The 13,156-nt window shown below is 47.5% G+C and overlaps 1 protein-coding gene across 1 annotated transcript in view; it reads right to left on the bottom strand.

Annotated features, from left to right (window-relative positions):
• Positions 1–13,156, bottom strand: part of LOC138351629 (angiopoietin-4-like) — a 348,372-nt gene that overhangs the window by 265,331 nt on the left and 69,885 nt on the right. Inside the window, exon 3 of the mRNA XM_069303630.1 lies at positions 11,693–12,923. Coding sequence (XP_069159731.1) covers positions 11,693–12,923 — 1,231 coding nt within the window. The remainder of the gene's footprint in view (positions 1–11,692; positions 12,924–13,156) is intronic.

The raw sequence follows: 13,156 nt of genomic DNA, 5'->3' as shown, positions 1-13,156 counted from the left end.
GACAAAGTATCACCGTGGATACTAAAAGAAGCAGCACAGGCCCTCAGCGTGCCTCTGGCAATGATCTTTAATGAGTCACTTATGTCAGGAGAATTGCCCAGTTGCTGGAAGAAGGCAAATGTCGTGCCGATCTTCAAGAAAGGAGATAGGGAGGAGGCACTTAACTACAGACCTGTATCACTGACAAGCATCCCCTGTAAAATACTGGAAAGAATAATTAGGCTACGACTGGTTGCACACCTGGAGAACATTAGGTTTGTGAACAAACATCAACATGGGTTCTGGACAGGGAAATCGTGCCTAACAAACCTTCTGGAATTCTATGATAAAATAACGAGGATAAGACAGGACAGAGATGGTTGGGCAGACTGCATATTTCTGGACTGCCAAAAAGCCTTTGATACAGTACCGCACATGAGACTGCTGTTCAAGCTCGAGAGGCAGGCGGGGGTGGGGGGAAAGGTCCTAGAATGGATAAGGAACTACCTAACAGGAAGGAGCCAAAGAGTTACGGTAAGGGGCGAGAAGTCGGACTGGCGAACAGTAACAAGTGGAGTACCACAAGGATCGGTGCTGGAACCAATTCTATTTCTTGTATATGTTAACGACATGTTTACAGGCGTAGAGTCCTACATGTCGATGTTTGCGGATGATGCAAAGTTGATGAGAAGAGTTGTGACAGATGAGGATTGCAGGATCCTCCAAGAGGACCTGAACAGATTGCAGAGATGGTCAGAGAAATGGCTACTAGAATTCAACACGAGCAAATGTAAAGTTATGGAAATGGGACTAGGAGATAGGAGACCAAAGGGACAGTACACAATGAAGGGGAACAGCCTACCTGTAACGACGCGTGAAAGAGACCTGGGGGTGGACGTAACACCTAATCTATCTCCTGAGGCACATATTAATAGGATAACGACAGCAGCGTACTCTACACTGGCAAACGTTAGAACATCATTCAGAAACCTAAGTAAGGAGGCATTTAGGGCGCTTTACACTGCCTACGTAAGGCCAGTCTTAGAGTATGCCGCCTCATCATGGAGTCCCCATCTGAAGAAGCATATAATGAAACTGGAAAAGGTTCAGAGGTTTGCAACGAGACTCGTCCCAGAGCTACGAGGGATGGGGTATGAAGAGCGCCTGAGGGAACTGTGCCTTACGACACTAGAAAGAAGAAGGGAGAGGGGGGACATGATAGGAACGTATAAGATACTCAGAGGAATTGACAGAGTGGACATAGACGAAATGTTCACACGGAATAGTAACAGAACGAGAGGACATGGATGGAAGCTTGAAACTCAGATGAGTCACAGAGATGTTAGGAAGTTTTCTTTTAGCGTGAGAGTAGTGGGGAAATGGAATGCACTTCAGGAACAGGTTGTGGAAGCAAATACTATTCATAATTTTAAAACCAGGTATGATAGGGAAATGGGACAGGAGTCATTGCTGTAAACAACCGATGCTCGAAAGGCGGGATCCAAGAGTCAATGCTCGATCCTGCAAGCACATATAGGTGAGTACATATAGGTGAGTACACACCATAGCGATTACCACCTACCCACACCTTACCCATCACCACCTACACACACCATATCCATCACCGCCCGCACACACCATTCCAATCTCCACCTAAACACACCATATCCATCACCACCTACACACGCCATACCTACCACAACCTACACACACCATATCTATCACCACCTTCACACACTATACCCCATCACCAACTACACACACCCTCGCGGGTCACCATCAAACCCTCCCATACCCTCTTGTAAATTTATGAATCTTCACAACATACTCATCACCACCTATACACAATACACACAGTTGTTCAATAAACCCTGAACTATATGTTTAACACATTTCTAACCCTGTCCAAGTAGGACAGAAGAAAATGTACATATGCTGATTAGCATTGTAAATGTATGGCAACGTCTGTGGTAGAAAAAAAAATAAACTCACCATAAATATCTCCACCAACACTCACCATACCCATCACCACCTAAACTCACCATTTCTAGCACTGCCTACACACGCACCATACCCATTACCACCTTCACACACCATACCCTCCTGTCAATGTAAGTCTCTTCACAACATACTCATGACAACCTTCACTCACCATACCAATCACCACCTACACACACAATACACATCACCACCTACACACAGCATAACAATAACCACTTACACACACCATAATCATCACCACCTACACACACCATAACTCATCTCCATCTACACACACCATACCCATCACTATTAACACACGCCTTATCCATCACCACCTTCACTAACCATACCAATCACCACTTACACACACCATACTCATCACCTCCAACACACACCATACCCATCACCACCTATACACACAATACCCATTACCATCAATACACACACTCCCGGGTCTCAACTATTCCCTCCCGTACCCTCCTGTCTATGTCATCTTACTTGCACCATACCCATCACCACCTATACACACAATACCCATTACCAACTACACACACCATACCCATCACCACCTACACACCATACCTACCACCACCTACACACACAATACATATCACGACCTACACACACCATACGCATCAACACCAACACACATAATACCAATCACTACCTACACACACTATACCAACACTATCTGCACACATAATACTCATCACCACCTACACACACACAACCCATCACGACCTAAACACACCCTCCCGGGTCTTCACCACACCCTCTTATACCCTCCTGACAATGTACGCAACTTCACACCATACCCATCACCACCTACACACACCGTACCCATTACTACCTACACACATTATACCTATCACCACCTACACACACAATATCCATCACCACCTATACACACCATACCCATCAACACCAAATCAAACCACACCCCCATCATATCCATCACACGATATCAATCAGCACGTACACACCATACACATCACCACCTACACTCACCATATCCATCACCACTTACACACACCATACCTATCACTACCTACACTCACCATACTTATCACCACCTACACACACCATACCTATCATCACCTACACACACACAATATCCATCACCATCTACACACGCAATTCCCATCACCACCTACACACACGATACCAATCACCAGCGAGCTACACTATCCCGGGTCTCCACCATACCCTCCCTTTCCCTCCTGTCAATGTAAGTATATTCACACCATACCCATCATCACCTACACACACCATACCCATCACCACCTTAACACACTATCCCGAGAAACCACCAAACCCTCCCATACCCTCCTGTAAATTTATGAATCTTCACATTATACCCATTACCACCTTCACGCATCATACACATCACCACCTACACACCCTATATCCATCACCACCTACACCCACCATACCTATTATATCCATCACCATATCGATCACCACAATATCCATCACCACCTACACACATAATATCCATCTCCACTTTAATGGAATGCACAAAGCAGTGATGTGGTAGAGTCTGACTCCATACACAGTTTCAAATGTAGATATGACAGAGCCCAGTAGGCTCAGGAATCTGTACACCACTTGATTGACAGTTGAGAGGCGGGACCAAAGAGACAAAACTCAACCCCCGCAAGCACAAATAGATGAGTACAATTAGGTGAGTACACCTTACCCATCACTACCTACCCACACCATACATATCATCACCTACACACACACCATACCCATAACACCCTTCATACACCATACCCATTCCTACCTACGCTCACCATACCCATCACCACCTAATCACGCACCATACCCATTACCACCAACACACACCATACCCATCACCACCTACACATACCCTCCCAGGGTCTCCACTATACGCTCCCATACCCTCCTGTAAATGTATGAACCTTCATATCACACCCATCACCACCTACACACACTCACGTTATCAATCACAACCTACGCACACCATACCCATCACCATCAACACACACCATTCACATCACCACCTACATGCACCATATCCATCACCAAATAAACACACCATACATATCAATTCCTACACACACAATACCCAAAACAATCTACACACACCAAACACATCACCATCTATGCACACCATACCAATCACCATCTACACACACCATACCCATCACCACCAACACACGCCATACCCAACACAACCTACACTCCCCATATTCATCACCACCTACACACACCATACCCTTCACCACCTACGCACACCATACCCATCTCCACCTACACACACCATACCCATCACCACCAACACACGCCTACCCAACACAACCTACACTCCCCATATTCATCACCACCTACACACAATATACCTATCACCACTTACACACACTATATATATCACCACCTACACACATCATACCCATCACCACCTACACACATCATACACATCACCACATACACACACCCTCCCGGGTGTCCACCATACCCTCCCATTTCCTCCTGTCAATGTGAGCATCTACACACCATACTCATCACCTCCTTCACTCACCATACCAATCACCACCTACACACTCCATATCCATCACGACTTACACACACCATACTTATCATCACCTACACTCACCATACCAATCACCACCAACACACTATACCCATCACCACCTACACATACCATCCCAGGTCTCCACACCACCCTCCCATACCCTCCTGTCAATGTCAGGATCTTCATACCATACCCATAACTACTTACACACACACACAATAGCTATCACCACCTACCAACATCATACCCATCACCACCTACACACACCATATCCATCACAACCTACACACACCATACCCACCACCATCTGCACACACCATATCCATCACCACCTACACTCACCATACCCGTCACCACCTGCACACACCATATCCATTTCCACCTACACACACCATACCCACCACCACCTACACACCCCATATTCATCACCACCTACACACACAATATCCACCACCACCTACACACACCATACCCACCACCACCTACACACACCGTATCCAACACCACCGACACACACCATACCCACCACCACCTACACACACCATACCTACCACCACCTACACACCATATCCATTTCCACCTAAACACACCATATCCATCACCACCTTCACACACCATACCTACCACCACCTACACACACCATATCCATCACCACCTTCACACACCATATCCATCACCACCTACACACACCATACCCACCACCACCTACACACCCCATATTCATCACCACCTACACACACAATATCCACCACCACCTACACACACCATACCCACCACCACCTACACACACCATATCCATCACCACCTACACACACCATATCCTACACCACCGACACACACCATACCCACCACCACCTACACACACCATACCTACCACCACCTACACACCATATCCATCACCTCCTTCACACACCATACCCATCATCTCCTACACACACCATACCCATCACCACCTACACACACCATACCCATCACCACCTACACATTCCCTCCCCGGGTCTCCACTATACCCTCCCATGCCCTCCTGTAAATGTATGAACCTTCACATCATACCAATCACCAGCTCCACATACACACACACCATATCCATCACCTCCTTCACACACCATACCCATCACCATCTAAACACACCATTCACATCACCACCTACATGCACCATATCCATCACCAAATAAACACACCATACATATCAACACCTACACACACTATACCCAAAATAATCTGCACACACCATACACATCACCACCTACGCACACAATACCCATCACCATCCACACACACCATTCTCATCACCACCTGCATCCACCATATCCATCGCCAAATAAACACAATATACATATCACCACCTACACACACCATAACCAAATCAACCAACACACACCATACCCATCACCACCTAGGCACACCATACCCCTCTCCAAGTATACACACCATGCCCATCACCACCAACACACGCCATACCCATCACCACCTACACTCCCCATATTCGTCACCACCAACACACACACCATACTTATCACCACCTAGACACATCATACCTATCACCACCTACACTCAATATATCTATCACCACCTACACACACTATACCCATCACCACCTACACACACCATACCCATCACCACCTACATACATTATACCCATCACCACCTACACACACCATACCCATCACCACCTACACAGACCATACCCATCACCACCTACACACACCATCCCGGGTCTCCACCACACCCTCCCATACCCTCCTGTCAATGTCAGCATCTCCACACCATACCCATAACTACTTACACACACACCGTAGCTCTCACCACCTACACACACCATACCCATCACCACTTAGACACACCATATCCATCACCACCTACACACACCATACCTACCACCACCTACACACTATATCCATCAACACCTACACACACCATATCCAACACCACCTACACACACCATACCCACCACCACCTATTCACACCATATCCATCACTACCTACACACACCATACCCACCACCACCTACACACACCATACCCACCACCACCTACACACACCATATCAATCACCACCTACACACACCATATCCATCACCACCTACACTCACACCATACCCACCACCACCAACACACGCTATACCCATCATATCCATTACATCATATCCAACCCCACCTACACACACACACACACCATACCCATCAACACTAAATTAAACCACACCCCATCATGTCCTTCACACGATATCCATCAGCACGTACACACCATACACATCACCACCTACACTCACCATACCCACCACCACCTACACAAACCATATCCGTCACCATTTACACACACCATACCTGTTACCACCTACACTCACCATACCCATCACCACCTACACACACCATACATATCATCACCTACAGACACACCATATACATCACCACCTACACACACACACACACCATACCCATCAACACTAAATCAAACCACACCCCCATCATATCCTTCACACGATATCCATCAGCACGTACACACCATACACATCACCACCTACACTCACCATACCCACCACCACCTACACAAACCATATTAATCACCACTAACACACACCATACCTGTCACCACCTACACTCACCATACCCATCACTACCGACATACACTATCCCGGGTCTCCACCATACCCTCCCTTTCCCTCCTGTCAATGTAAGTATCGTCACACCATACCCATCACCACCCACACAAACCATACCCATCGCTACCCGAACACACCATCCCGAGACACCACCAAACCCTCCCATACCCTCTTGTAAATTTATGAATCTTCACATCATACCCATTACCACCTACACGCGCCATACACATCACCACTTAAACACCATATGCATCACCACCTTAATACACCATACATATCTCCACCTACACACACTATACCCTAAACAACCTACACAAACCATTCCCATCACAACTTACACCCACTATACCCATCACTACCAAAAACTAACCATACCCATCACTACCTAAACTCACCATACCCGTTACTGCTTAGTCACGCACCATACCCATTACCACCTACACACACCATACCCATCACAACCTACATACACCCTACCCGGTCACCACCATACTCTCCCGTACCCTGCAGTAAATTTATGAATCTTCACATCATATCCATTACCACCTACACACACCATACCCATCATATCCATCACACCATATCGATCACCATAATATCCATCACCACCTACACACATAATATCCATCTCCACTTAAATGGAATGCACTAAGCAGTGATGTGGTAGAGTCTGACTCCATACACAGTTTCAAATGTTGATATGACAGAGCCCAGTAGGCTCAGGAATCTGCACATCGCTTGATTGACAGTTGGACCAAAGAAACAAAGCTCAACCCCCGCAAGCACAAGTAGGTAAGTACAATTAGGTGAGTACACCATACCCATTACTACTTCCCCACACCATGCATATCATCACCTACACAAACCATACCCATAACGACCTTCACACACCATACCCATCCCCACCTACGCTCACCATACCCATAACCACCAACACACACCATACTCATCACCACCTAAACATGCACCATACCCATCACCACCAACACTCACCATACCCATCACCACCTAATCACGTACCATACCCATTACCACCAACACACACCATACCCATCACCACCTACACATACCCTTCCAGGGTCTCCACTATACCCTCCCATACCCTCCTGTAAATTTATGAACCTTCACATCATACCCATCACCACCTACACACACACACGTTATCCATCACAACCTAGGCATACCATACCCATCACCATCTACACACACCATTCACATCACCTCCTACATCCACCATATCCATCACCAAATAAACACACCATACATATACACACCTACACACACACGGGGCCTCGTAGCCTGGTGGATAGCGTGCAGGATTCGTAATTCTGTGGCGCGGGTTCGATTCCAGCACGAGGCAGAAACAAATGGGCAAAGTTTCTTTCACCCTGAATGCCCCTGTTACCTAGCAGTAAATAGGTACCTGGGAGTTAGTCAGCTGTCACGGGCTGCTTCCTGGGGTGTGTGTGTGTTGTAACGACCGCTTACCCTGCCGTAATAACCGCGGCCTTTATTGTAATAACCCAATGTTTCCCAGTATTAATCCTGTTATCTTGTTATCTCTCGTGATCGTAATATACGCTCTCTGTTGTAAATCTCTGTCTCTCTTCACTCAATGCCCCAGCTTAACACTGTTACAGTCCAGCATGACCCCTCACTGGACGGCCACGTATGTAAGAGGAATATTAAATGAGGAAGATACACCAAGGACCAGGGTTATTAGTTAAAAAAAACAATAACAAAACACATTTACACTGCCACCACCTTCCTGACCAACCATACCTGAATGTGTCAATCACCGATCCCCCAGGAAGGCAAGGAATCAGTAACCATGGGACTCCGGGTAATATGAATTTCAGTAATAAATTTTGGAAAATTAGTTTGTGTAATTTACGTTACTTATTTGAATCCAAGGGCAACTTTAGTATCTATTACTAGTAGGAGAACATGGGGGCTTCCAATACAACACCTAAAAATGACAAAGAAGCAAAATATATCAAAGGGGAGTTAAGTGAATACCACTGGACAAGCTATACAATTTATTTTATGAAACATGTAAATTAAGACAATTTGAACACATCACCTGTTCTATTTTCCCTAGAGGCACAATGGATATTTACCGAGGACACAAAAACTCAAGTGCTACTCTACCTTAAATACCCGCACTACGGCCACGATGTTGATGGCTGCCCTCGGCCCCGAGGATACGGGCTTGCGGCCCTGTTCCTAATACACTCCCAAGACACACTGATGAAATTTAGTTTTTCCAACTTATTGCTGGGAAGGATTACTCCTCCCACCATCTAATACAGCCCCAGGGCTCCACCCATTATTTTGGCACTGGCCAACCATTGTTTTTTTTAACTAATAACCCTGGTCCTTGGTGTATCTTCCTCATTTAATATTCCTCTTACATACGTGGCCGTCCAGTGAGGGGTCATGCTGGACTGTAACAGTGTTAAGCTGGGGCATTGAGTGAAGAGAGACAGAGATTTACAACAGAGAGCGTATATTACGATCACGAGAGATAACAAGATAACAGGATTAATACTGGGAAACATTGGGTTATTACAATAAAGTCCGCGGCTATTACGGCAGGGTAAGCGGTCGTTACAATGGTGGCAGCGGTGGGATGAGAGGGGGTGGAGAGGGAAATATCTGAGTGGGGAAGTTGAGTGGGAGAAGCCAAGGTATCCACGACCACCCTACCCTCAGGTCAACCTCTTGACCTTGACAAATGGGCGACAGGGGGGGGGGAAGAGGAGAGGAGACGAATGACGGCCAAGGGGAGGGGAGAAGGAAGGAGGGGAGAGGGAAAAGGAAAGGAGGGGAGAAGGGGAGGGAAAAGAGGGGAGAAGGGAGAACCAATGATCTGAGCCCCCAGATCATTACAGTGTGTGTGGTGTGGAAAAAAAAAAATTAGTTAGTAAACAGTTGATTGACAGTTGAGAGGCGGGCCGAAAGAACAAAGCTCAACCCCCGTAAAAACACAACTAGTAAACACAATACCCAAAACAATCTACACACACCATACACATCACCACCAACACACACCATACCCATCACCAACTACACACACCTTTCTCATCACCACCTACATGCACCATATCCATGACCACCTAAACACACTATACATATCACCACCTACACACACCATTCCCAAAACAATCTACACACACCATTCCCAAAACAATCTACACACACCATACTCATCACCACCTACACACACCCTCCCGGGTCACCATCATATCCTCCGGTCATTGAAAGCATCTTCACACTATACCTATCACCACCTACACACACCATACCCATCACCAGCTACACACAGTACCCATCACCACCAACACACACACAATACATAGTGGCTGACCCTAACCTCCCTTTTCAAGGGTAACATAGTGGCTGACCCCCCCCCCCCTTCAACGGTAGCATAATGGCCGACCCCAACTACCCCCCTTCAACGGTAATATAGTGGCTGACACCAACCACCCCCTTTAAAGGGTAGCATAGGGGCCGACCCCAACCAACCCCCCCCCCCCTTCAAGGGTAGCATAGGGGCCGACCCTAATCAGTTATGTTACCCTTGAAGGGTAACATACGGCCCGACCCAACCACCCCTCTTCAAGGGTAGCATTGGGGCTGACCCAAATCACCCCTTTTCAAGGGTAGCATAGGGGCCGACCCCAACCTCCCCCATGAAGGGTAGCATAGGGGCCGACCCCAACCTCCCCCATGAAGGGTAGCATAGGGGCCGACCCCAACCACCCCCTTCAAGGGTAACAAAGGGGCCGACCCCAACCACCCCCTTCAAGGGTAACAAAGGGGCCGACCCCAACCACCCCTTTCAAGGGTAGCATAGGGGCCGACCCCAACCACCCCCCCTTGAAGGGTAGCATAGGGGCCGACCCCAACCACCCCCCTTGATGGGTAGCATAGGGGCCGACCCCAACCACCCCCCTTGAAGGGTAGCATAGGGGCCGACCCCAACCACCCCTCTTGATGGGTAGCATAGGGGCCGACCCCAACCACCCCCCTTGAAGGGTAGCATAGGGGACGACCCCAACCACCCCCCTTGAAGGGTAGCATAGGGGTTGACCCCAACCACCCCGTTCAAGGGTAACAATGAGGCCGACCCCAACCACCCCCTTCAAGGGTAACATAGTCCTGTTCGACCCGTTCCACTGTGTCTCTGTACATCTCTATGTCTCTGTACGTCTCTCTGTCTCTGTACGTCTCTCTGTCTCTGTACATCTCTCTGTCTCTGTACGTCTCTCGTTCTCTGTACATCTCTCTGTCTCTGTACATCTGTCTGTCTCGATACATCTCTCTGTCTCTGTACGTCTCTCTGTCTCTGTACATCTCTCTGTCTCTGTACGTCTCTGTCTCAATCAATTTATCATTTTGCATTTATCATTCGGTGTGTCTATCATGGTCTGCTTTTCATACACACATTCATACACACATTCATTCACACATTCATAAACATTCACACATATTCATACACACCTCACTCCCTCTTACTCCCTCAGAAGTAAGGCAAAATAAGCAGGAAGGAGAGTGAAGGTCAGAAGTTAAGTAGCACTGTTTACCTTGTGTACAGCTCACTGACATTCCTCTTGCACTTCTCGTGTTCCTCTTCCATCAAGCGTTTCTCCTCTTCCAGTTGATTTTTTTCCTCTTGAGTACTTCTGAGTTGCTGTGCCTGTCTGTCTTTATCACTCTGTAGAGCCGTGTTTCCTTCCCGTAACTTACTGGCCTCTTCTTCACTGACGGAGAGTTGCTCTTCAACAAGTCGTTTTTCCTCTTCAGTCTTCCTGATTGTTTCTTCCTTTTCTTCAATTAGAGCAGCGTTTGCTGTCTGAAGGACCCTGACCTGTTCTTCCAGGAGTGAGAGTTGCTCTTGAACAAGTCCTTTCTCTCTTGCTGTGTTATTATTCATCTCTTGCAGCTGTTGTGTCTCTCGCTCTAGCTCAGCGATCCTCGTCAACGCCGTCTTGACCCTCTCCTGGGCTTGGGTCTCCGCAATCTCCAGCTGTTGGTTCCTCGACTTGACCAGCCTTGAGTCCTCCTCCACTTGTCGGATCTCGTGCTTGACCAGCCTCGAGTCCTCCTCCACTTGACGGATCTGGGACTTTAATTGAATGTTTTCTTCCTGAGCAAGGCGCACTTCATTCTTAGTCTTCATGTTATCCTCCTTGACCAGCCTCGAGTCCTCCTCCACTTTACGGATCTCCTCCTTGACTAGCCTCGAGTCCTCCTCCACTTTACGGATCTCCTCCTTGACCAGCCTCGAGTCCTCCTCCACTTGACGGATCTGGGACTTTAATTGAATGTTTTCTTCCTGAGCAAGGCGCACTTCGTTCTTAGTCTTCATGTTGTCCTCCTTGACCAGCCTCGAGTCCTCCTCCACTTGACGGATCTCCTCCTTGACCAGCCTCGAGTCCTCCTCCACTTGACGGATCTGGGACTTTAATTGAATGTTTTCTTCCTGAGCAAGGCGCACTTCGTTCTTAGTCTTCATGTTGTCCTCCTTGACCAGCCTCGAGTCCTCCTCCACTTGACGGATCTCCTCCTTGACCAGCCTCGAGTCCTCCTCCACTTGACGGATCTGGGACTTTAATAGAACAATCTCCTCCTGAGCAAGCTGCCCTTCGTTCTTAGTCTTCCTGTTGTCCTCCTCGAGCAAATGATTCGCTGTATTTAGGCGAGTGTTTTCCTCCTCCAGCTTGAGGTTGTCAGCTTGGTGAGCCTTGTTGACACACTCCAGCTGGTCCAGAGTGTCCAGGAGGCGGCGGGTGGCGTTCTCCCTCTCCTTCACACCTGCCAACACATCAAATATTAAATATATACTGATATATATATTACCACCACCCACAACTACTACTACTAGTATATATCAGATATATACTGCTGACCCTGAAATGCACTCCAGTCCCTGAAATACAGTCAAGGACCTGAAGTACACTCCAGGAGCAGAAGTACATGCCAGGCCCTGACGTACACTTAAGATCCAGAAGTATAATCAATACCCTGAAGTACACTTCAGATCATGA

This window comes from Procambarus clarkii, chromosome 50 (assembly GCF_040958095.1).
Source record: "Procambarus clarkii isolate CNS0578487 chromosome 50, FALCON_Pclarkii_2.0, whole genome shotgun sequence".
In the NCBI taxonomy this organism is placed as follows: domain Eukaryota; kingdom Metazoa; phylum Arthropoda; class Malacostraca; order Decapoda; family Cambaridae; genus Procambarus; species Procambarus clarkii.
The sequence above is the reverse complement of the archived record's forward strand: the minus strand, read 5'-3'. Positions and strand labels throughout refer to the sequence as shown.